Below are 26,663 nucleotides of genomic sequence, written 5' to 3'. Positions count from 1 at the left end.
ACATGTACATTTATACATTGTAAAACATACAGTACACAGGACATTGTGTTGTTAGAACATGACAACATCAATTCAAGTTTCGCAACATATTGATAATCAGGAGACCACAAACACGGAGTGTCAGAAATGAGAGCCACACACACATAAGAGTTCTCACCTCTTGAAGAACACTGGCGTGAAATCACTAAAGAAAACATCTTCTTTTACATAGATAAGTACTTTTTACATGACACAAAACTGTCAAAATATATGCAAAATATTTAATCATTGTATATCACAAAAAAAATCTTTAAAAAAAATGACACTTCGTTATCTACAATAAGAATGGTGGCATGCACTGTGGAATGATGACTTGTAACAAATCACAACAGAGAGGAGGAGGGCTGATTGGAGTATTGTAGTAAATACCACAGCAATGCTACAGTAAACAGAGCCATACAAGTCGCAGACTCATAGCTATATTCACTAGCAGCTACTCTCTCCATGGGTTATTGGCTTGATCCACTAGAAGTGTACAGTTTTTGCCTTTCTGTTTTGAACCTACAGCAGGGTTCAAGCTGAGGGGTACGGGTTGAGATTCATGGGTTTAGGAGTTAGGGGGGTTCATATGTGTTTCCCTGTGAGGAAGAAGAGGGGGCGGTCCTCTTTAGCGTTGGCTGTCTGGAACGCGTCACTCAGCCGGAACCTCCACTCGTCCTCGAGCTCCAACCTCACCACTGTCTGTCTCAGAGAGCTGCGGTCAGCACGTATCACACACAGAACCGCCCCTGGAGGAGGGAAGAGAGAATACCGTTGAAGAAGTGATGACTTCTCTGTGTGTGAGTCTGCCTGCATGGGTCTGTGTACGTTTACCTTTGAGGAAGTGAAAGTTCTTTAGGAATCCTGGCGTGACGAAGGAATCCCAGAAGCAGAGCAACAGGCCGCTGAACAGCAGCCCTGTAGTACAGATGTTGATGGAGCGAGGTCTGGAACTCACAAAACACACCGTCACCTGGAGAGAGAGAGGGGGTGAGAATGGAGGGAAGGAAGGAAGGAGAGAGGGAGGGAGGGAAAGAGATCTGACATCGGAACAATCATATATGTATTTGTGTGTGTGTGTGTGTGTGTGTGTGTGTGTGTGTGTGTGTGTGTGTGTGTGTGTGTGTACCTCAGGCCCCAGGTTGAGGTAGCAGTCCACAGACAGTATGGGGTGTGTGTAGTTGCATGTGCTAAGGGGGAACAGGCTAGAGTGTTGCAGGTATTTCTCCAGCAGTAGCTGTGCAGGCGTGGCCAGGAATGGATGCTTGCTGTCCGGGGCACAGATATACTGAGACAGCTGGACCGAGGTGGGGACGTCAGTCATCTGAAACCACACATTATATCAACATTACACTGGTCCTAGCACGAACGGTACAACAACATTACAACTGAGACATCACATTACAGAGGGATATGAATCGATCCCTGCGGAACACCACATTTGATTTGAAGATGATGTTGTGAGTGTATGTTTGTGTGTGTGGTTGTGTGTGTGTGTGTGTAAGACTGTACCTTGTTCTTGATGATGAAGGTGTGGTATCCTCCAATAGAGATCTGTTTCTTCATCACACTAAAGTTGTTGAAACGACAGATGAGCAGACCAGCACTGTGGACTCGCAGGGTGAAGTCAACATCATCACACGTAAACCTGAGGAGGAAGAGGAGGAGAGGGGGAAGAGAGGAAGCGAGGAGAGAGGGAGAAGAGGAGCGAAGGGAAAGAGAAGAGGCAGAGAGAAAGAGTGAGGAATGGTTCACATAGAAACCATTTCAACCTGCCACCACACTCTTCTTCCAAAACAAATGACTTATCTAAAGTCAAGTGTCTTGTCCTCTCTAATCCATTTTGGTTGTACAGGACTATTCTAGCATATTATTCAATTCTAGTCTACTGTCTCACCCGTTCTGGTTGAACTGGATGCCCTGGGTCAGGTCCACGTTTAGAAGCAGGAAGTCGTGGAGGTGTCCTCTGGAGAAAGGCTCCCTGTGACGAGCTCCTCCCCCTGACCCCTGACCTTGACCTTGGGAGTGACTGCTCCACTTCCTGATCCCACAGAGGCCGAACTGTATGAGGTCAGGACACGCCTCCATGTGCTGCAGCACCTGCTTCAGAGACACGCTCCTCTCTACAGGGCCTGAGGTACTGGAAGAGAGAAAGAGAGGATTACAGAGCTATGCAAGGACAACAATGAATTGTGTTGTTGTGTGTGTAGCTGAGAATCATTCCTTGTCGTGTGTATGTGTGTGTGTGTGTGAGTGTGACTGTATACCTGTTTGAGTCCAGGTCCACAGCGTTCCACATGACGCAGGAGTCATCAGAGAGGATGATGAAGGGCCAGACGTTGGCTGGCGGCCCTCCTCCCTCCACCCTGCGGCTGCGTTCCTGCTCCAGGTTGTTATAGGACAGCTCCTTGATCAGGAAGTGGGCCGCACCTGGGGGAGGGGACAGAGGTCAGAGAGGGAGACATTGTCTCTGTATCTCATAATGTATGTTAGTTAGTTTGTTTGTGTGGGGGGAGAGGGTGAGAGATATATGAAGGGAGGGGGAGTGAGAGAGAGAGTAAGAGACTGAGTGAGTTAGTGAGAAAGAGAGTGGAGCTGGAGGTGGTTATAGCGTACCGAGCCCGGCACCATTGAAGATGGTGGGCAGCACCAGCATAATGTGGTTGGGCCAGTACTTCTTATAGACAGCCATTTCATACTCCTTGATGACCAGGATGTGGAGGTGGGCCGCCCCATCCATGGCGTGGTACAGGTTGAACAGGCCATGCTCATGACGACCTGTTGTTGGGGTGAAGATGGGACTCTTGATACAGTCTGGGTTCTGATAGGGGAACGAGAAACATACACAAGTTTGAGTGGGTTCCGCAAAGATGTGATCTTTTCAGGGTTTCTATACTATGTATTATGTTGACTGTATATGTTAGTGGAGGTTTCAGATATGGAAGTACTATAAGAAATAAAGAAAGAAAGAAATGAATAAAGAGTAAGAGAGTAAAAATAGGCTCTTGGGAGCTCCCTGGTGGTGAGATTATGCAGTGCATCCTCACTTCACTGATTGTGGGTTTGAGGAAGGGGTTAGTAGTGTACTGCTATGGTTCGATTCTCTACTCTTCTCCTTGACACGTGTACCTGCTCAATCCCCCTATCAGATTTAAAGGCACTTGATTGCTGTAATGAGTTAGCACCCTATTTCTTAAACCGATCCATTTATTTCACATCCATAAAGGGGAGTGAATGAGTGCACACCTCAGGAAGAACAGTAGAGAATGGGTATTACGGTTAGTATTAAGGGTGAGGGGCTTAGTTAGATTACCCAATCGGAGGTGAGGGGCAGTCTCATGCTCTCTAGTTGGCCTCCTGGTTGGCTGAAGCTGAAGTGGTGGTGTTTAGACTTGGGAATGATGAAGTAGAGCTGGATATCCTCCCCCAGCAGCAGGTGGGAGAAGGTGAAGGCATGCAGGGTCAACTCATACATCTACACATATACAATACACAAAGAAAATGCATTATCATACATACATCTACACATATACAATACACAAAGAAAATACATTATCATACATCTACACATATACAATACACAAATAAAATACATTATCATACATCTACACAAATAAAATACATTATCATACATATACACATATAGAATACATTATTATACATCTACACAAATAGAATACATGATCATACATATACACATATAGAATATATTATTATACATCTACACATAGAGAATACATTATTATATATCTACACATATAGAATACATTATTATACATTTACACATATAGAATACATTATTATACATCTACACAAATAAAATACATTATCATACATCTACACATATACAATACATTACTATACATCTACACATATACAATACATTACTATACATCTACACATATATAATACATTATCATACATCTACACATATAGAATGAACACATATAATACATTATTATATATATACACATATAGAATGCATGATCATACATACACACATACATTCATGATTGAACATGTACACATATAGAATACATTATCATACATCCACACATATAGAATACATGATCATACATATACACATATAGAATACATTATCATACATCTACACATATAGAATACATTATTATACATATACACATATATAATACACACAGAATACATTATCATACATCTACACATATAGAATACATTATTATACATATACACATATATAATACACATATAGAATACATTATCATACGCCTACACATATAGAATACATTGTTATACATATGCACATATAGAATACATTATCATACATCTACACATATAGAATACATTAATATACATATGCACAGATATAATATATTATCATACATCCACACATATAGAATAAGCTATCACATGTCTACACATATAGAATAAACATATATAATAAAGATTTTCTACATCTACACATATAAAATACACATATAGAATACATTATCATACATGCAGTTGAAGTCGGAAGTTTACATACACCTTAGCCAAATACATTTAAACTCGGTTTTTCACAAGTCCTGACATTTAATCCTAGTAAAAATCCCGGTCTTAGGTCAGTTAGGATCACTTTATTTTAAGAATGTGAAATGTCAGAATAGTAGAGAGAATGATTTATTTCAGCTTTTATTTATTTCATCACATTCGCAGTGGGTCAAAAGTTTACATACAATCAAATAGTATTTGGTAGCATTGCCTTTAAATTGTTTAATTGGGTCAAATGTTTCCCACAATAAATTGGGTGAATTTTGGCCCATTCCCCCAGACAGAGCTGGTGTAACTGAGTCAGGTTTGTGGGCTTGCACACGCTTTTTCAGTTCTGCCCACAAATTTTCTATGGGATTGAGGTCAGGGCGTTACCTTGACTTTGTTGTCCTTAAGCCATTTTGCCACAACTTTGGAAGTATGTTTTGGGTCATTGTCCATTTGGAAGACCCATTTGTGACCAAGTTGTTTCATCAGACCAGAGGACATTTCTCCAAAAAGTATGATCTTTGTCCCCATGTGCAGTTGCAAACTGTAGTCTGACTTTTTTTATGGTGGTTTTGGAGCAGTGGCTTCTTCCTTGCTGAGCAGCCTTTCAGGTTATGTCGATATAGGACTCGTTTTACTGTGGATATAGATACTTTTGTACCTGTTTCCTCCAGCATCTTCACAAGGCTGTTGTTCTGGGATTGATTTGCACTTTTCGCATCAAAGTACATTCTTCTCTAGGAGACAGAACGCATCTCCTTCCTGAGCGGTATGATGGCTGCGTGGTCCCATGGTGTTTATACTTGCGTGCTATTGTTTGTACAGATGATCGTGGTACCTTCAGGCATTTGGAAATTGCTCCGAAGGATGAACCACACTTGTGGAGGTCGACAAATTATTTCTTTAGATTTTCCCATGATGTCAAGCAAAGAGGCACTGAGTTTGAAGGTAGGCCTTGAAATACATCCACAGGTACACCTCCAATTGACTCAAATTATGTCAATTAGCCTATCAGAAGCTTCTAAAGCCATGACATTATTTTCTGGAATTTTCCAAGCTGTTTAAAGACACAGTCAACTTAGTGTATGTACACTTCTGACCCACTGGAATTGTGATACCTGTGAAATAATCTGTCTGTAAACAATTGTTGGAAAAAGTACTTGTATCACGCACAAAGTAGATGTCATAACCAACATGCCAAAACTATAGTTTGTTCACAAGAAATGTGTGGAGTGGTTGAAAAAGGAGTTTTAATGACTCCAACCTAAGTGTATGTAAACTTCCGACTCACATATAGAATACATTATCATACATCTACACATATAGAATACATGATCATACATCCACACATATAGAATACATTATCATACATATACACATATATAATACATTATCATACATCTACACATATAGCATACATGATCATACATCCACACATATATAATACATTATCATACATCTACACATATAGAATACATTATCATACATCTACACATATAGAATACATGATCATACATCTACACATATAGGATAGATATACATCTACACATCTACAATGTATTCAGAATGTATTCAGACCCCTTGACCTTTCCCACATTTTCTTACATTACAGCCTTATTCTAAAATTGATTTAAAAAAAAGTTTTTCCCTCATAAATCTACACAAAATAACCCATAATGACAAGGCAAAAACAGGTTTAGACATTTTTGCAAATGTATAAAAAATAAAAAACAGAAACATCTCAAGGATGATCAATGGAAACAGGATGCACCTGAGCTCAATTTAGAGTCTTATAGCAAAGGGTGTGAATACGTATGTAAATAAGATATTTCTGTTTTTAAATTGTTATACATTTGCAAAAAATATCTACACCTGTTTTGCCTTGTCATTATGGGGTATTGTTTGTAGAATGCTGAGGATTTTTATTTATTGAATCAATTTTGTTGAAATGTGGACATTTTAGAAATCAATTTACAAAATGTGAAAAAAGTCAAGGGGTCTGAAAACTTTGGAAGACATTGTGTGTTTATATTCATAAATTATAATATATGTTTAATACATGATCATGTATCTACAGATATAGAATATATGATCCTGTCCCAGAGAGGTACAACATAACAACATATTAAAGACCAACTATGCACTGATTAGTACAGCTAATAATAAACATTGTGTTTGAGACTGTGTGTGTGTGTGTGTGTTTGAGACCATGTGTGTGTTTGAGACCGTGTGTGTGTGTTTGAGACTGTGTGTGTGTGTTTGAGACTGTGTGTGTGTGCGTGTGTTTGAGACTGTGTGTGTTTGAGACCGTGTGTGTGTGTTTGAGACTGTGTGTGTGTTCTCTGCTCACCTGGTATGCGGGGTTGAAGCCTGTGTACTGGTGACACTGCTCACAGTGGTGGTAGGTGTTGTAGGCTGCGTATTTAGACAGTTTGATTCTGGCCGTACGCCTCCGCAGATATACGTCCTCCTGACGTCTGGGGATTCCTGGGGGGAGAACAGGGGCTGGGGGTTAGTCGACCAGGAGAACACCAGTCAACAACCATGGAATAACCATAGAGCATCTGCGAACCAGAACCACCTACTGTACACAGCGACAGAGTTTAGCCAGTCATTGGTTATCTTGTTTGTTTTTTCTACAATAGTAGAACAAGAGACCAGGAGGTCCAAGACAATGATCTAGTAAGAATGCCTATGATAATGTTATGGACCTAGAGAGATGTCCAACCATCAGTGTTGGGGTCGTAGCCAGGGCAGTAGACACTGCTCATGTCTTCATATTTGGGGTCGTGGACGGTGTAGTCAAACGGAATGCCCCTCAGTGTGTCTGTGACTGGCTAGGAGGCTCAGGTTGGCTGGTACTAGACACACTCCAGCTGACCACCTATACAACACAGATATGTATATATTCACGATACATTCATAACAGCTAATAATAGCGCCTTAAAACAACCTCATGTAGGGTTATCAGAGTCCAAACCGCTTCTGTGTCTGCACAGCTGTTTTCTAGAATCTTGGGCCGTTGGCTATGATAGTTTTGAAGTGTCAGCACGGCCCAGATGATGTATCTATCTGTCATCACATTCAGTTGAATGGAAGGTGTATCTATCTGTCATCACATTCAGTTGAATGGAAGGTGTATCTATCTGTCATCACATTCAGTTGAATGGAAGGTGTATCTATCTGTCATCACATTCAGTTGAATGGAAGGTGTATCTATCTGTCATCACATTCAGTTGAATGGAAGGTGTATATATCTGTCATCACATTCAGTTGAATGGAAGGTGTATCTATTTGTCATCACATTCAGTTGAATGGAAGGTGCTCCCAGTGAGCCGCTGGGCTATTAAGACTCTGCACCCTTTTTCTCATCATTTACATCCAGAAGTAGAGGTGTAGCAATTCTGGTGAAAAAGAACTTACCACTTAAGGTCTTGAATTGTGTGAAAGATAAATTTGGTCGCTTTGTTATAATTAATGGTACTTTACAAGGGCAGAACATTTCCATAATGAATATTTACTTCCCCCTGCTCACCCCCTGATGTCTCACATTTACAGAAGAAGTAGGTTCCTCAAGGTTCCCAGTGAGCCGCTGAAAGACTCTGCACCCTTTTTCTCATCATTTACATCCAGAAGTAGAGGTGTAGCAATTTGAAAAAGAACTAAGGCGTTTCTAGATTTTTCAGAATTAAACTCGGACACTGCAGTGGTTGGAGGAGATTTTAACTGCTTGCTGAACCCCCTTATTGATAGGTTTCCCAGCGGTATAGCTTCACTCTCTCCTCAAGCTAAGTCACTTAAAGCTATTTGTGATGATCTGGGGTATGCGGATGTCTGGAGAGCCTTTCATCCCTCCAATAGAGAGTTTACCTTTTTCTCTGCACCTCATGGATGTCAGACTAGAATAGATTATTTTTTTATGCCCAGGACGTCTTTGCAGTCTGTTTTATCCACTAGGATAGGAAGCATAGTCATATCTGATCATGCTGAGGTGATCCTGGACATAAAACTCAATGGGGCATTCAATCGGTCAAGACATTGGAGATTGAACACAACCATTCTTAAAGACCATACATTCACATCATATTTTATTACAGAGTTTAAAGCGTTTTTCTTTATTAACTCTCAATCAACAGATAACTCTTCACTCCTTTGGGAGACCTGTAAAGCGTATGCTAGGGGTCTGATTATGTCATACACAGCTACTAAGAGACGAAAAAAGCGGGAAAAGCAAAACATGTTAGAGGGTGAATTAGGAACTAAAGAGAAGGACTATATTAAAACGCCCACTCCTGCCCTATTAAAGGAAATATCAGTCATTAGATCAACGTTAGACTCTCTCCTAACACAGGACGCTGAAAAGAAAATGAGATTTGTCAGGCAAAAGCTATATGAACATGGCGATAAGCCAGGAAAGTACTTGGCATACCTAGCTAGAAAGAGGGCTGACTCTCAGTCAATTGCTACTATTACTGACCCTGATGGTAATCATTTATATGAAAATAAATTGACAAGTGACTCATTTAAGAAATTTTATACGAACCTTTATGCCTCAGAACTGCCAAAGGATGCACCCAAATTAATGGAGAACTTCTTTTGTAAGATTGAGCTCCCTACTATCTCCGAAGAGCAGAGGTCCCTCCTTAATGCCCCTAATGTTCGCAATTAAGAATCTGCAAAATGGTAAGGCCCCAGGACCAGACGGGTTTTGTAGTGAGTTCTATAAAGAGTTCCATGACCTGATCCTTGAGCCATTGCGTGATATGTTTAACCACTCATTTTCAAATGACCAACTTCCTCAAACGCTGAGAGAAGCCAACATTTCACTTATTCTCAAAAAGGGAAAATGTCCAGAGTCTTGTTCTTCGTACAGACCAATTTCCCTCCTGAATGTGGATAGAAAATTTCTTTCTAAAATCCTAGCCACAAGATTAGAGGACTTACTGCCACTAATTGTGAAAGGAGACCAAACTGGCTTCATTAGGGGCCGTAAGTCATGCAACAGTGTTAGGCGGCTTCTTAATGTAATTCAAGCCTACCAACAAAGTGCTGTGGATGGTCTTGTGCTCTCCCTAGATGCTGAGAAAGCATTTGATCGTGTGGAGTGGTCTTACCTATTATTTGCTCTAAATAAATTTGGTCCGGGGGACAACTTTATAAAATGGGTGAAAGTGTTATATGATGATCCTCAGGCTGCTGTCCTTACTAATGGGCTAAGGTCAAATAACTTCTCTATACACAGAGGTACAGAGGTACCAGACAGGGCTGTCCTTTATCCCCCTCCTCTTTGCACTCGTTATGGAACCACTGGCCGAGGCCATCAGGGTCTGCTATACAGGGGCTGCTCATTGGTGATGTTCACCATAAAATAAGCTTGTATGCTGATGATGTCCTGATATTCATCTCTAGTCCCGAGACTTCAATTACATCTCTTATTAATATTATTGAATTATTCATCGAATTCTCAGGCTATAAGATTAACCTTACTAAGTCAGAGGCTATGCCACTTGGTAGCCTACACTCGGTACCTAATACTTCTCCCCCCTTTCCTTTTAAATGGTCTCCCTCAGGTTTCATGTATCTGGGGATATTTGTAACTCCAAAATTCCAGCTAATGTACAAAGCCAATTTTGTTCCCTTGTTTGATACAATAAGACAGGATCTGGAGCGCTGGAACTCTCTCCCGATTTCTTGGTTGGGTAGAATACCCCTCTTGAAAATGAACATCTTACCTAGGCTACTTTACCCAATCCAAATGATCCCAGTATTACTCTCCAATACAGTAATAAAGGATGTAAATGGATGGCTAAGTTCCTTTATATGGAGTAAACGCAAGCCAAGACTTAAGATGGCAATATTGCAGCTGCCAAGTTCTATGGGTGGCTTGGACCTGCCCAATATCAGGTTCTATCAGTGGTGTGCCCACCTTTGTTATATTTCTGACTGGAACACAAATGATGACTCCTCTATTTGGTTAGACATTGAGACTTCTCTTTCAAAATACCCCTTACAGGATCTTTTATTCTTCAGAAGTTTCAAGTCTGTAAAAGATCACTGCAATAATCCCGTTACACTTAACACACTCAAAGTATGGAGGTCAGTTCAACGCTTCCTGGGAAGGTCCAAACTAACCTCTGCTCTTACCCCAATTCTTAATAACCCAGATTTCAGTCCAGGATTGCTGGATGCTGGTTTTAACTTATGGCTTAATAAGGGCATACGCAGGCTAAATGACTTATTTGCTGATAAGATTTTGTTGTCATTTGAGCAGATGGTCGAGAAATATCGACTCCCAAAGCAGGACTTTTTCCGCTTCCTACAAGTAAGACATTATATTCTGAAGAGCACCACCTTAATTGGTAACCCTGATATGTCTGTCATTGAAAAAATGCTTTTTCTCCCACAAAGGAAAATGTCTGTAAGTCTGTTTTATGATACTTTAAGGTCCTTTTCTGCTGTCAACACATAGAGGGTGAAACAAGTGTGGGAGAAAGAATTGTCTGTTACTATTGACGAAGAGACGTGGGAGGACATTTGGAGATATGCAAAAACAATATCTATATGTAACCGTACTAGAGCAATCCAATTAAGAATAATACACAGATTGCATATATCCCCAAATCGCAGACATGCTTTTAGCCCCACTTCCTCTTCCCCTCAGTGTCTTAAATGCAAAACTGATACAGGCACCCTAACACATTGTTTATGGTCATGTACCAAAATACAAAGATACTGGTCTGGTGTTCTGCAAGAAATTGAAAAGATCCTAGGGGTTGATATAGAATTGGACCCAGTTTCTTTATTGTTAGGTCTCCCTAGTAGGCATGTTACTTATGTGGGTAAAAGGAGGCTTTACAACATCCTTACTTTCGCAGCAAGGAAAAACATCCTTTTACAGTGGATTAGTGATAAGGTCCCTTCTATTAAAGATTGGCATAAGATACTATTTGAATGGGTGCCTCTGGAATATCTGACATGTACATTGCATTCTAAAACAGACCAGTTCTACAAAGTATGGGAACCTTATCTAAATTACCTAGAACCTGATGTATCAGCTATTATGCTGCAAGGATTTACTTAGAATGGCGGGGATCTATGTATTTTAGAACTACACTGTACGTTCCAAGTGTGGAACCTAACCTCTTGGTTTGAACTGAGCTTTTTTGTTTAATTTCTGTTTGTAATTTTGTTTAAAATGTATGTATTGAGAGAGGCAATGATGGTGATTTGTTTTTGTTCTGTGTGCCTTGTCTCTGTTGTTGTATCTCTTAATTTGGGTGAAAACTGTGAAATTCCAATAAAAATACTATTACAAAAAAAAAGACTGCACCCTTCACTGCTCTAATATACAATAGCACAGAGGTGTAAATCACAATTCAGAGACTCACAGCCACATTGGTTGTGTTGTCATGGTAACTCACTGAAGTTGATATCTTCCTCATCATAGATGTCCACCTCCATCAGTCGGATCAGCATACGAGACAGGATGCCCAGAAACTGGAGGTACGCCCCTGTCTTCCCCACCTGAACAGGTTACAGGAGTCAGTATGGTGTGTGTGTGTGTAAGGCTATGTATGTGTGTGTGTGTTTCCACTGAGCAGCAGTCTGAATGTGTGTATGTCTGTGTATAACTGTGGGGGTCCACTGAGCAGCAGTCTGAATGCGGTCTGACGGGGATATACCTGGGGGGTTGGATGTCTGTGTATACCTGTGGGGGTCTGTGTATGTCTGTGTATACCTGTGGGGGTCCACTGCAGTCTGAATGTGAGCATGGAAGTCTGTGTATACCTGCCAGTCTGAATGTGTGTATGTCTGTGTATAACTGTGGGGGTCTGCTGAGCAGCAGTCTGCATGGTGTATGTCTGTGTATGGACTGAGTCTGTGTATACCTGTGGGGGTCTGCTGAGCAGCAGTCTGAATGTGTGTATGTCTGTGTATAACTGTCTGCATGTGTGTATGTCTGTGTATACCTGGGGGGTCCACTGAGCAGCAGTCTGAATGTGTGTATGTCTGTGTATACCTGTGGGTCTGGTCCACTGAGCAGCAGTCTGCGGGGATGGAAGTCTGTGTATACCTGTGGGGGTCCACTTTGCAGACCTGTTGCTGCTGTCCATGAGCAGCAGTGAGGCTGTGGGATGGTCCACTGGCAGTCTGCAGATGTCTGTGTATAACTGTTCTGTACAGCAGTCTGCATCATCTTATACTTGGGGGTCCAGAGGTCTGACACAGAGGAAGGGCTGTCCATGAGGTGAGGCTTCATTACAAATGTTGATATACAGCATCATCTTACTCAGAGTCTGTGAGGAAGGGAAAGTTTCAATACAAATGTTGATATACAGTCATCTTACTCAAGTGTGTGTGTGTGTGTGTGTGTGTGTGTGTGTGTTTGTTTGTGTGTGTCTGTGTGTGTTTGTGAGTGTGTGTGACTTTTTCTACCCGAAGGAGCTGGCCCAGGTCACAGACCGGTGTGGTAGGAAGGAGGTGCAGCGAGGCAGCCCGCTCCCGTCGCGTGCCTTGATGATGTCATAGAGTCCCCGGGGCAGCAGCAGGGAAGGGGGGCGGCTCACCCCCCGTGCCCAGGAGCAGCCCTGAAGGAGAGAGGGGGGTAGGGGGGAGGAGGAAACCAAGGAAGTGGACTTGGAGGGCCGGCTCTGGGTGTTGGGGGGCGGTGAGGGTCTTGGGGGGATGGAGGGGGTCTGCAGCAATGCTGTCGGGGAAGGTTCGGGGGGCTGGAGAACCGAGGGAGGGTGAGGGACAGAGGGAGCGCTGTGACCAAGGCCAGGGAGGTCAGATTTCAGAGCTAGAGGGAAGAGAAGAACACAGAGGTGAGTTATACTGTTGATATAGAGAAGAACACAGGTGAGTTATACTGTTGATATATAAACAGTCAAATGTGTTGTTAAGTGTTAGAAACACCTGACATTGTCTCATTTAATTGCTAGAATTTAGTTGTATTTAATTTAACTGAACATCTCTCACTGTTCTCTCCCCCCTCCTTCTCCTCATTGTTGGTGCTGTTGAGTTTGTCTGAGTCGCTCTCTGATAGGTCACTGCCCAGGCCGGGGGCGTGGACGTGGGGTGGTGACCCCTGGGACTCAACCCTGACCAGGTAGGTCGCCAATCCTAGCTCCTGCTCTAATGCCGTGCGCTGCAGGTAGGAGGAGCTTATCACACGCAGATCACAGTACTTCAGTGATCTGGTCGGAGGAGAGAGAAAATACATCAATCAACCAATCCAATGTTTGCGTATGTGTGTGTGCGTGTGTACCTGGGTAGGGACTCTCCCAGGGGGTCTGCCCCAGAGAGGATGAGGATGCAGGGCAGGGCCTCTAGCTCCAGGTAGGTACGAGGAACCCAGTCTGTCTCCTGGATCTTCAGCCATGTCTGGACACACACACACACACACACACACACACACACACACACACACACACACACACACACACACACACACACACACACACACACACACGTTTACCACACAGTAATAGATCGTATAAGTTTACAGTATATGTCGCCTGCCCTACTTTGAGATTGTTTTACAATGCTGTCCACTAAGGAACCTACTGTAGCTAACTGTCACGTGGGGTAACAACCCTAAGCTAGATCCTTATCCCTGTTCGTGTGATCTAAAAGGCAATACTGATCCTAAATCAGCACTCCTACTCAGAGACACTTTAAACATACATTACCGTTTGGGGTCACTTAGAGATGTTCTTGTTTTTGAAAGATTTTTTATTTTTTTTGGCCATTAAAATAACATCAGATTGATCAGAAATACAGTGTAGACATTGTTAATGTTTTAAATGACTATTGTAGCTGGAAACGGCTGATTTTGTATGGAGTATCTACATAGGAGTACAGAGGCCCATTATCAGCAACCATCACTGTGCAACGGCTGTCGTAGGTGGAAGAAGGAGAGGACCAAGGTGCAGCGTGGTACGTGTTCATGATCTTCTATTACACTGAACACTAGAACAAAAATAACAAAACGGAACAAACAAAACAGTCCTGTCTGGTACAGAGACAGAGACAGAAAACAACAACCCACAAATCAAAGTGGGAACACAGGCTACCTAAGTATGGTTCTCAATCAGAGACAACGATTGACAGCTGCCTCTGATTGGGAACCATACCAGGCCAAAAGCAGATATTACAAAACATAGAACAAAAACATAGAATGCCCACCCCAACTCACACCCTGACCAAACTAAAATAGAGATATAAAAAAGGAACTAAGGTCAGGACGTGACACACTCCTGTGTTCCAATGGCACGTTGTGTTAGCTAATCCAAGTTTATAATTTGAAAAGGCTAACTGATTATTAGAAAACCCTTTTGCAATTATGTTAGCACAACTGAAAACTGTTGTCCTGATTAAAGAAGCAATAAAACTGGCCTTCTTTAGACTAGTTGAGTATCTGGTGGGTTCGATTACAGGCTCAAAATGGCCAGAAACAAATAACTTTCTTCTGAAACTCATCAATCTATTTTTGTTCTGAGAAATGAAGGTTATTCCATGCGAGAAATTGCCAAGAAACGAAAGATCTCGTACAACGCTGTGTACTACTCCCTTCACAGAACAGTGCAAACTGGCTCTAACCAGAATAGAAAGAGGAGTGGGAGAACCCGGTGCACAACTGAGCAAGCGGACAAGTACATTAGAGTGTCTAGTTTGAGAAACAGACGCCTCACAAGTCCTCAACTGGCAGCTTCTTTAAATAATACCCGCAAAACACCAGTCTCAACGTCAACAGTGAAGAGGCGACTCCAGAATGCTGGCCTTCAGTTCTCCGGTTGTTTAACCTTACCTTGATGCGCTCAGTGAAGCTCTGTCCTATGCTGAGGGTTTGGCTGGGGTTTCCCACGATGATCTCAAAGAGCTCCCCCAGCCCCAGTCTCTGTCTGATCCGCACCAGCCGTTGGTGGGCCCACCCTGCCAGAGCCAATGAGGGGAGCCGTAGCAGCACCATGTGACCATGGTGGGAGGGCCATCGCTGTGCGGAGCTAAGCAGGCTCTGGACGATCTCCAGCGTCTCAACGGAGGTGTGTTTATGTTGGCTCCGCCCCCCTGAGCCAGACCGACCCGACACGGCCATCATGGCCACACAGTAGTGTTGTATTAAAACCTGGGTCCGGATCACTGCACTGTGTAGCTTGGGGAACCTGGGACAGGGGCATCAAGAAATTTAGTTACATGCTTGAGTCATTTCTGGGCTCCTGAGTGGTGCAGCGGTCTAAGGCACTGCATCTCAGTCCTAGAGGTGTCACTACAGACCCTGGTTTGAGTCCGGGGATAGGCTGTCATTGTAAATAAGAATTTGTTCTTAACTAACTTTCCTAGTTAAATAAAGGTTAAATAAATAAAACATTTAATATGAAAAAGAATTGATGGCCCAAACGAAATCTTATGTATTGTGTGTATTTTTTGTGTTTGTGTGACTGCGTGAGTGAGTATATGTGTGTTTCTGTGCGTATATGCATATATGTGTGTATGTGTGTGTATGTGTGTGTGTATGCGTGTGTTACCTCTCTTCCAGGACAGAGGCCATGCTTTCGAAGGAGCTGTCGTAGCGGAGGAGAGGCAGACCGCTGCCTGAACGAGTCGAGTCCAGCAGCTCACACACACCAAAGTACTGTATCTTCCCAAGGTACAGATCCACTTCCTACGCACGCACGCACGCACACACACACACACACACACACACACACACACACACACACACACACACACACACACACACACACACACACACACACACACACACACACACACACACACACACACACAAGAGTTTGAGAAAACAGTGTACGTGTGTGTGACTCTCTCTGTGTGTGACTGTTTGTGTATGTGAGAGAGTGTCTTACATTATTGAAAGCAGAGGGCCAGTGTATCTCGTTGTATGGGCTGATGCGTGTGTGTTGTGTCTGCAGGGCAAAGGGGAACGAGGTGACGTGGAGAGTCAGGATGATGTTGGCGTCTCTGATCTGACAGGAGTTGAGCAGGCTGTCCACCAACCCACTGCCGGAGTCACCACCGCTGGCACCATGCCCTCCACTGGGAACCACGGGATATATATGTTATGATCATGTCAGAAACACAAGGACACACACACCCATGCACATACACGAGTACTCACAAAAACACACACACCTGCTAATGTCCCAGTGAGCGTGGTCATGAACCAGAATGAAGAGTGTGTTGGGGTTCCTGTTTGCTTCCTGTATGAGGTCATCAATGTGCGCCCTGGCCTCCTGGTCCATCTTCACCACGTAGCGCTCTGCCTCTCTCTGAGACAGACAGTCTTGCTCCAACCCCAGATTCTGTAGGACACCTAGAGTACACACACAGACAGGGATTAAACACACACACACACACACACACACGACAGGTAGCCTAGTGGTTAAGAGCATTGGGCCAGACAACCAAAAGGTCGCTAGAATCCCAGAGTTGGCAAGGCATAAAAATCTGCCGTTCTGCAAGGCAGGGACCCCCAACAACAACTTCTCCCCGTGTGCCGATGATGAGGACATTGATGAAGTCAGTCCCACTGCACCGCTCTGATTCAGAGGGGTTGGGTTAAATGCAGAAGACACATTTCAGTTGAATGCATTCAGTTGTACAACAGACTAGGTATCCCCTTTCCCTTTACACACAGACAGACACACACATGGCACCAATGTGTTTCAGGTGAAAGTTTGACTAACAAGAGTAACAAGAGCCATCTCTGAATTTAGGTTTCTATAAAACACACCAGCAGGGAGCTCTGTGTCTTCAGCCTGCTAGGTTTCTATAAAACACACCAGCAGGGGGCTCTGTGTCTTCAGCCTGCTAGGTTTCTATAAAACACACCAGCAGGGGGCTCTGTGTCTTCAGCCTGCTAGGTTTCTATAAAACACACCAGCAGGGAGCTCTGTGTCTTCAGCCTGCTAGGTTTCTATAAAACACACCAGCAGGGAACTCTGTGTTGTCAGCCTGCTACACAACAGACATCAGTTAGAGAACAAGAACTGAAGACAACTTCCTGGAAGTCACCTCAGGAGGGATGGAGTTTGAAGAAAGAAGGGGGAGGACGAGCAGGAATAAGAAGAAGAAGAAAGTTAAAAAAAATAAAACTTAAAGTTTTATTTTAACCCTATAAATGGTTCTCAAGTAGATTACTAAGAAAAGCTCATCCATTGTTTAAAAATTGCCTTTGTGCAGGTTGCCATGTCTCATTTTCGATTAATTGAAAATGATACTTTTTTCAAAGTATCTGTCTTTTTCAAACAAGCATTGCAGAGCTGGCTACAATTTCAATTTCACCCCCCTGAAAAGATATATATTACAATAAATATTATGGCTGAACTCAAATGTGCTGGTTGATAAAATACCTGTATGTATGGGAAATATGTTTGAAAAGGGTATTTTGTTCTTAAATTATATTGTAAATTGTAATGGTAGAGTTATGTCCTTCATGTGGTTATCAGAATTGTACGGGAAGGTCTGCTCAATCCAAGAGTACAACCACAATTGATTACAGCATCTGCCCAATATAAAGGATAAAAACTGGAGGAGGAATAGAAATAGCATAAACAGGAAAGTATACCAGTTTAATTTGAGGACCAGGATGTTGACAACTGTGCCATGAAGATGAGGTCTAGCATTGTCTTGCATTAGGAGGAACCCAGGGCCAACCGCACCAGCATATGGTTTAACAAGGGATCTGAGGATCTCATCTCGGTACCTAATGGCAGTCAGGCTACCTCTGGCGAGCACATGGAGGGCTGTGCGGCCCCCCAAAGAAATACCACACCACACCATGACTGACCCACCGCCAAACCGGTCATGCTGGAGGACGTTGCAGGCAGCAGAACGTTCTCCACGGCGTCTCCAGACTCTGTCACGTCTGTCACATGTGCTCAGTGTGAACCTGCTTTCATCTGTGAAGAGCACAGGGCGCCAGTGGCGAATTTGCCAATCTTGGTGTTCTCTGGCAAATGCCAAACGTCCTGCATGGTGTGGGCTGTAAGCACAACCCCCACCTGTGGACGTCAGGCCCTCATACCACCCTCATGGAGTCTGTTTCTGACCGTTTGAGCAGACACATGCACATTTGTGGCCTGCTGGAGGTCATTTTGCAGGGCTCTGGCAGTGCTCCTCCTGCTCCTCCTTGCACAAAGGCGGAGGTAGCGGTCCTGCTGCTGGGTTGTTGCCCCCCTACGGCCTCCTCCACGTCTCCTGATGTACTGGCCTGTCTCCTGGTAGCGCCTCCATGCTCTGGACACTACGCTGACAGACACAGCAAACCTTCTTGCCACAGCTCGCATTGATGTGCCATCCTGGATGAGCTGCACTACCTGAGCCACTTGTGTGGGTTGTAGACTCAATAGAGTGAAAGCACCGCCAGCATTCAAAAGTGACCAAAACATCAGCCAGGAAGCATAGGAACTGAGAAGTGGTCTGTGGTCACCACCTGCAGAACCACTCCTTTATTGGGGGTGTCTTGCTAATTGCCTATAATTTCCACCTGTTGTCTATTCCATTTGCACAACAGCATGTGAAATGTATTGTCAATCAGTGTTGCTTCCTAAGTGGACAGTTTGATTTCACAGAAGTGTGAATGACTTGGAGTTACATTGTGTTGTTTTTTTGAGCAGTGTACTAATACTCATAGTAAAAGTATTTATCTTCAACACGCAATCTGTAGATTCTATTCGATTAGATAGATTGAAATTGTATGATAAACATCATAGCATAGTTGAAAGATATGTGTTGCATAGAAATACGAAGTGGGTGGCCAGCAGAGATAGACGGGATGGGCTTGAGGGAAGCTGAGGGTTGGGATGGGCTGAGGGAAGCTGAGGGTTGGGATGGGCTGAGGGAAGCTGAGGGTTGGGATGGGCTGAGGAGGGTTGGGATGGGCTGAAGCTGAGGGTTGGGGGAAGCTGAGGGTTGGGATGGGCTGAGGGAAGCTGAGGGTTGGGATGGGCTGAGGGAAGCTGAGGGTTAGGGGAAGCTGAGGGTTGGGATGGGCTGAGGGAAGCTGAGGGTTGGGATGGGCTGAGGGAAGCTGAGGGTTGGGATGGGCTGAGGGAAGCTGAGGGTTGGGATGGGCTGAGGGTTGGGATGGGCTGAGGGAAGCTGAGGGTTGGGATGGGCTGAGGGAAGCTGAGGGTTGGGATGGGCTAAGGGAAGCTGAGGGTTGGGATGGGCTGAGGGTTGGTATGTGGAATTGGAGACAAGTGGGAGTGGAGTTGCTGTGTGAGAGAGAATGATGGTCAAAAGATAATATAAGTACATTTGAATGACACTAAGTGGCAGTGTTTTTACAACTACTGCTGGTTTGCCTGAGGCTGATGCTGTTTGTGTTTGTACACATGCATATACACACACTCTCATTCAAATAAACACATACAAGAACACACACATACATGTAATAGTGCCAGACATGCAGACTAACATATACCGTTGGCATTGCTGTTATGATTTCAGTTGTCCTTGATGTCCTTTGTTTTAAATGTATTATTGTTATTATTTATTATTTGTTTTGCTTTGTTGTTTGCTGTTTTCTTCTGTCTTTTCCTTGTTTCTCTTTAGTTCATTCTCTTGGTCGTTGGTGCATTGGGGGGTTCTTGGGGGTGGGGAATGGAATTCATTGTATTTTTTTGTGGGAGGTGTATCGAATGGTTGAGGGACAGCTATTGGGGAACTGTGGGGGGATCTTGGAGGGTTTGGGTTTCATAAGATTGTGATCATGAAAAAGGAAACGATGACATATTTTATATCACTATCATGCACACGCACCCTCACACATAAGGATGGCTCTGTTGCGGAAAGACTGATACATGTTTGATAGTGTCTTGATGCTGTATTGTTTGTCCTTCATGTTCTAACACTTGACCTTTTTAGGGATAGGGGGCAGCATGTTCACTTTGGATGAATTGCGTGCCCATAGTGAACTGTCTCCTACTCTGTCCCAGATGCTAATATATGCATATTATTATTACTATTGGAAAGAACACACTCGGAAGTTTCTTAAACTGTTTGAATTATATCTGTGAGTATAACAGAACTCATAGGGCAGGCAAACTTCCAAACTGGAAGTGGAAATTCTGGGGCTGGTTTATTTTCAACTCATCGCCTATTCACATCCCAGTAAGATATGGATCTGATCTGATATGGATCCGCACTTCCTACGCCTTCCACTAGATGTCAACAGTCAGTAGAACGTGCAATGAAGCCTCTAGTGTGATGTGGGACCGGGTGGCAGCTATTTGAGTCAGTGGTCTGACAGAATGCCAGTTCCTAGTTACGCGCAGTACTTATTATATCGCCATGCGTTCCATTACTCTGTAGACAAAAACGAATGCTCCGGTTGGAACGTTGTTGGATATATATGATAATAACATCCTGAAGATTGATTCTCTACTTAGTTTGGCCAGTTTATTCGACCTGGAATATAACTTTTTGAAGTTTTTGTCCGAGTTCGCCTGGACCAGCGCCAGCTTTTGGACATGTGAACTAAACGTGCTAGCAAAAGTAGCTAATTGGACACTAGTAATGGACATTATCGAACAAAACAATTTATTGTTTTGCGGAACTAGAATTCTGGGCACTGCATTCTGCTGAAAGATCATCAAAGGTAAGGGAATATTTATGATGTAATTTCGTATTTCTGTTGACTCCAAAATGGCGGAGAAATATTGTTACTTCTGAGCGCCATCTCAGATTATTGCACGGTATGCTTTTTTCGTAAAGTTTAAAACAAATCTGACACAGTGGTTGCATTAAGAAGAGGTGTAACTTTAATTATATGTAAAACATGTATCTTTCGTCAAAGTTTATGATGAGTATTTCTGTTATCTGGCGTAGCTCTCTGCAATTATTCCGGATATTTTGGAGGCATTTCTGAACATGGCGCCAATGTAAACTGAGATTTGTGGATATAAATATGCATATTATCGAACAAAACATAAATGTATTGTGTAACATGATGTCCTATGAGTGTCATCTGATGAAGATTATCAAAGGTAGTAATTAATTTTATCTCTAATTCAGCTTTTGTGACTATCTTTGAATGAGAAAAATGGCTGTGTGTTTTTGGGGATTTGGTGGTGATCTAACATAAATATATGTTTTCGCTGTAAAACATTTTAAAAATCGGACACTATGGGTATTCCGTTAGCGGAACGCGTGTCCTAGACATGCTAATGTTATCTCTTCCTTGTGTTTTTTGTAATAAATAATTATATAAAAAAAGAAAAGTAAAAGAAAGAAGAAGAGGAGTCTGTGGAATAGAAGTAAAAGAAACAGAAGAGGAGAAAGACGTGGTAAGAGAGGAAGATAAAGACGAGGTAAGAGAGGAGGAGGTAAGAGAGGAAGATAAAGATGAGGTAAGAGAGGAGGAGGGAAGAGAGGAGGATAAAGATGAGGTAAGAGAGGAGGAGGGAAGAGAGGAGGATAAAGACGAGGTAAGAGAGGAGGAGGGAAGAGAGGATAAAGACGAGGTAAGAGAGGAGGAGGGAAGAGAGGAGGATAAAGACGAGGTAAGAGAGGCGGAGGGAAGAGAGGAGGATAAAGACGAGGTAAGAGAGGAGGATAAAGACGAGGTAAGAGAGGAGGAGGGAAGAGAGGAGGATAAAGACGAGGTAAGAGAGGCGGAGAGAAGAGAGGAGGATAGAGACGAGGTAAGAGAGGAGGAGGGAAGAGAGGAGGATAAAGACGAGGGAAGAGAGGAGGAGGGAAGAGAGGAGGATAAAGACGAGGTAAGAGAGGAGGAGGGAAGAGAGGAGGATAAAGACGAGGTAAGAGAGGCGGAGGGAAGAGAGGAAGATAAAGACCTGTAGAAGACTGGTACAGTGGTAACTACACCCTGAAGAAGAGTGATTCAGTGGTAACTACACCCTGTAGAAGACTGATACAGTGGTAATTACACCCTGTAGAAGACTGATTCAGTGGTAACTACACCCTGTAGAAGACTGATACAGTGGTAACTACACCCTGTAGAAGACTGAATCAGTGGTAATTACACCCTGTAGAAGACTGATTCAGTGGTAACTACACCCTGTAGAAGACTGATACAGTGGTAATTACACCCTGTAGAAGACTGATTCAGTGGTAACTACACCCTGTAGAAGACTGATACAGTGGTAACTACACCCTGTAGAAGACTGATTCAGTGGTAACTACACCCTGTAGAAGACTGATTCAGTGGTAACTACACCCTGTAGAAGACTGGTACAGTGGTAACTTCAGTGGTAACTACACCCTGTAGAAGACTGATTCAGTGGTAACTACACCCTGTAGAAGACTGATTCAGTGGTAACTACACCCTGTAGAAGACTGATTCAGTGGTAACTACACCCTGTAGAAGACTGATTCAGTGGTAACTACACCCTGTAGAAGACTGATACAGTGGTAACTACACCCTGTAGAAGAGTGATACAGTGGTAATTACACCCTGTAGAGGACTCACACACACACACACGCACACGCACACGCACACGCACACACACACACAAGCTCTCCCTCTCTCTCTCTGAGCTCTCCTACCTGGTTTGGTCCAATTGGTGAGTGATGAGGAAGAGGAAGATAGGGGGGTCTTCACAGCAGTCTCAGCCCCAGCAGAAGACCAGCCTTTGTGTCTCTTTTTAGGCGGTCCCGTATTGAGTGTACCTGACAGGACAAGCAACACATTATTATGTATGTATTGGGCGTGGGGGACATTTCAGAAAGCACAGAATGATGTCCTCTTGAAGAACAGCTGACATTCATTCATTATATCATACGGCACCCTAAATTCTGTTTCACTTTGTTTCATTGTTTTTTTGTTCATTCATTTATACTACTTTTATCCAACAGATCAGCCAACCTGTCAACCAACCAACCAGCCAGCCAGCCAGTCAACCAGCTAGCCAGTCAACCAGCCAGCCAGCCAGTCAGTCAACCAGCCAGCAAGCCAATCAATCAACCAGCCAGTCAACCAGCCCGCCAGCCAATCAGTCAACCAGCCAGTCAGTCAACCAGCCAGCCAGCCAATCAATCAACCAGCCAGCCAGCCAGCCAATCAGTCAACCAGCCAGTCAGCCAGCCAGCCACTGCAGTATAACTGTAGCTCAGTGTTGATCATAAAGATAGCATGGTCTTTGTTATACATTAACCAGCTCCTCCTCTTCCCCTCTATACATGCTGTCTTCCCTCACCACTCTGCCTGCTCTCTTCTTATGCAGCAACAGAGACAAAGACCAAAGGGCCCACGTGTTGAAACACCCCTATCAAACCCAGAGTGGCAGGAAGGAAACCTTCAACTTTACAACTAAGACTGAGAATGAGACGGCCAGAAAGAGAGAGAGACGGAAAGAGAGAGGGGGAAAGAGAGAAAGTGAGAGTGAGGGAAAGAGAGAGAGACGGAAAGAGAGAGTGGGAAAGAGAGAAAGAGAGAGTGAGGGAAAGATAGAGAGAGACGGAAAGAGAGAGTGAGGGAAAGAGAGAGGTGGAAAGAGAGAAAGAGAGAGTGAGGGAAAGAGAGAGAGAGACGGAAAGAGAGAGGGGGAAAGAGAGAAAGAGGGAAAGAGAGAGTGAGGGAAACAGAGAGTGAGGGAAAGAGAGAGTGAGGGAAAGAGAGAAAGAGGGAAAGAGAGAGTGAGGGAAAGAGAGAGAGGGAAATAATAATAATATAATAATATATCCCATTTAGCAGGCTTTTGTCCAAAGAGAGACAAGTCGAGGGAACTTTTACATATGAGCGGGAGAGAGGGCGTTGCAAGCGCCATGCTCTACCGACTGAGCCACACAGGAAAGAGAGAAAGAGGGAAAGAGAGAGTGAGGGAAAGAGAGAGAGGGAAAGAGAGAGGAAAAGAGAGAGAGGGAAAGAGAGAGTGAGGGAAAGAGAGAGTGAGGGAAAGAGAGAGAGGGAAAGAGAGAGGGGGAAAGAGAGAAAGAGGGAAAGAGAGAGTGAGGGAAAGAGAGAGAGAGATGGAAAGAGAGAGTGAGGGAAAGAGAGAGGGGGAAAGAGAGAAAGAGAGAGTGAGGGAAAGAGAGAGAGAGACGGAAAGAGAGAGAGAGGGAAAGAGAGAGGGGGAAAGAGAGAAAGAGGGAAAGAGAGAGTGAGGGAAAGAGAGAGTGAGGGAAAGAGAGAAAGAGGGAAAGAGAGAGAGTGAGGGAAAGAGAGAGAGGGAAAGAGAGAAAGAGGGAAAGAGAGAGTGAGGGAAAGAGAGTGAGGGAAAGAGAGAGAGGGAAAGAGAGAGGGAGGGAAAGAGAGAGTGAGGGAAAGAGAGAGTGAGGGAAAGAGAGAGAGGGAAAGAGAGGGAAAGAGAGAGTGAGGGAAAGAGAGAGTGAGGGAAAGAGAGAGAGGGAAAGAGAGAGTGAGGGAAAGAGAGAGAGAGGGAAAGAGAGAAAGAGAGAGTGAGGGAAAGAGAGAGAGACGGAAAGAGAGAGTGAGGGAAAGAGAGAGGGGGAAAGAGAGAAAGAGAGAGAGAGACGGAAAGAGAGAGTGAGGGAAAGAGAGAGGGGGAAAGAGAGAAAGAGGGAAAGAGAGAGGGGGAAAGAGAGTGATGGAAAGAGAGAGTGAGGGAAAGAGAGAGGGGGAAAGAGAGAAAGAGAGAGATGGAAAGAGAGAGTGAGGGAAAGAGAGAGAGGGAAAAAGAGAAAGAGGGAAAGAGAGAGTGAGGGAAAGAGAGAGTGAGGGAAAGAGAGAGAGGGAAAGAGAGAGGGAAAGAGAGAGGGGGAAAGAGAGTGAGGGAAAGAGAGAGTGAGGGAAAGAGAGAGGGGGAAAGAGAAAAAGAGGGAAAGAGAGAGAGGGAAAGAGAGAGGGAAAAAGAAAGAGAGAAAGTCTATTATTTTGAAACTTTTGTCATTGTAATATTTACTGTTCATTTCTGATTGTTTATTTCACTTTTGTTTATTATCTATTCCACTTGCTTTGGCAATGTAAACATGTTTCCCATGCCAATAAAGCCCTTTGAATTGAATTGAATTGAAAGATAAATACATTTTACTGCCCTGCTTTTATTTTGAGCTCAGGGATAGAGGGAGGAAGAGTCAGAGAAAAGAGAGAGGTAGACTTTTAGTGGGGAAGTGTTGCTGAATGAAAGGGGTCGTAACAACAGGGGCCCACGCACACAATACAGCCGTCTCCTACTGGGTACTTTAGACTGATAAAACACAGAAGCTCTCCCTTTCAGGGGGAGGTGGGAAGATGAGAGAAAGGGGAGGGGAGGCTACAATGATAACACACACATTTAAAGGCATGCTTCCTACCCCATAGAGATTCTAGAATGAATATGTCAATCTATGTTGTACGCCTTCATAATGATACATAAACAAACATGCATACAAGTATAGAAACACACGCACGACACGTCTGCATGCACACACACACACATACACACACACACACACACACACACACACACACACACACACACACACACACACACACACACACACACACACACACACACACACACACACACACACACACACACACACACACACACACACACACACACACACGGGTTACCTATAACTGTGGGTCTCCCAGGTCCTTTTGACAGTATGGGAGTCTGGGGCAGAGGATTCTGGGATAGGGGGATGTGGCTCCCGTTGCCCAGGGGAGGGGGGGCAATGGGCTCTAATGGGAAACTGGCTAGAGGAGCGAAAAACAACAACAATGGTAATCTAGCAGACACTTACATAGTGTGTGTGTGTGTGTGTGTGTGTGTGTGTGTGTGTGTGTGTGTGTGTGTGTGTGTGTGTGTGTGTGTGTGTGTGTGTGTGTGTGTGTGTGAAGGGGGGATTTATGTGAGTGTGTGCACGGTATGTGTGTGTGTGTGGGTATGCCTGTGAGTATGTGTGTGTATTTGTGTGTGTGTGTACCTGTGTAGTTCCCGGGTGTGTGTGCAGGGTGAGCGGTGACTGCTGGGTTGGGGAAGTGATCGTCTGAGGTTACATGCCCGTCAGAGGCGTTGGGCACTGTCTGTCTCCCTCTGCTCTCTGAAAAGACAGAATCGACAGAATACAATACAACACACAATACTAATTTGAGAGAACTAATGTTTTTTTTTTCTTCCAATAAGAGCACTAGAGTCACTCCAGTGATTATAATGTAAACGGTACTAACGTGTTAATGTAGACTCTACTGTAGTTACTGTACTGTCGCTCTGAAA

The 26,663-nt window shown here is 43.7% G+C and overlaps 1 protein-coding gene across 1 annotated transcript in view; it reads right to left on the bottom strand.

Moving 5' to 3' along the window:
* LOC135507512 (protein GREB1-like) overlaps window positions 1-26,663 on the bottom strand; it is a 64,778-nt gene continuing 38,115 nt past the window's right edge. The window contains 22 exon segments of the mRNA XM_064927023.1: window positions 1-767; window positions 853-991; window positions 1,148-1,342; window positions 1,531-1,666; window positions 1,916-2,158; window positions 2,286-2,448; window positions 2,635-2,839; window positions 3,332-3,493; window positions 6,866-7,002; window positions 7,244-7,399; window positions 11,937-12,039; window positions 12,536-12,752; window positions 12,952-13,315; window positions 13,495-13,712; window positions 13,784-13,899; window positions 15,326-15,680; window positions 16,044-16,180; window positions 16,383-16,572; window positions 16,669-16,849; window positions 23,050-23,172; window positions 26,018-26,143; window positions 26,374-26,490. Coding sequence (XP_064783095.1) covers window positions 604-767; window positions 853-991; window positions 1,148-1,342; window positions 1,531-1,666; window positions 1,916-2,158; window positions 2,286-2,448; window positions 2,635-2,839; window positions 3,332-3,493; window positions 6,866-7,002; window positions 7,244-7,399; window positions 11,937-12,039; window positions 12,536-12,752; window positions 12,952-13,315; window positions 13,495-13,712; window positions 13,784-13,899; window positions 15,326-15,680; window positions 16,044-16,180; window positions 16,383-16,572; window positions 16,669-16,849; window positions 23,050-23,172; window positions 26,018-26,143; window positions 26,374-26,490 — 3,947 coding nt within the window. The 3' untranslated portion in view covers window positions 1-603.

Source organism: Oncorhynchus masou, chromosome 21 (assembly GCF_036934945.1).
Source record: "Oncorhynchus masou masou isolate Uvic2021 chromosome 21, UVic_Omas_1.1, whole genome shotgun sequence".
NCBI lineage: Eukaryota > Metazoa > Chordata > Actinopteri > Salmoniformes > Salmonidae > Oncorhynchus > Oncorhynchus masou.
This window is presented reverse-complemented; position numbering and strand designations above follow the sequence as displayed.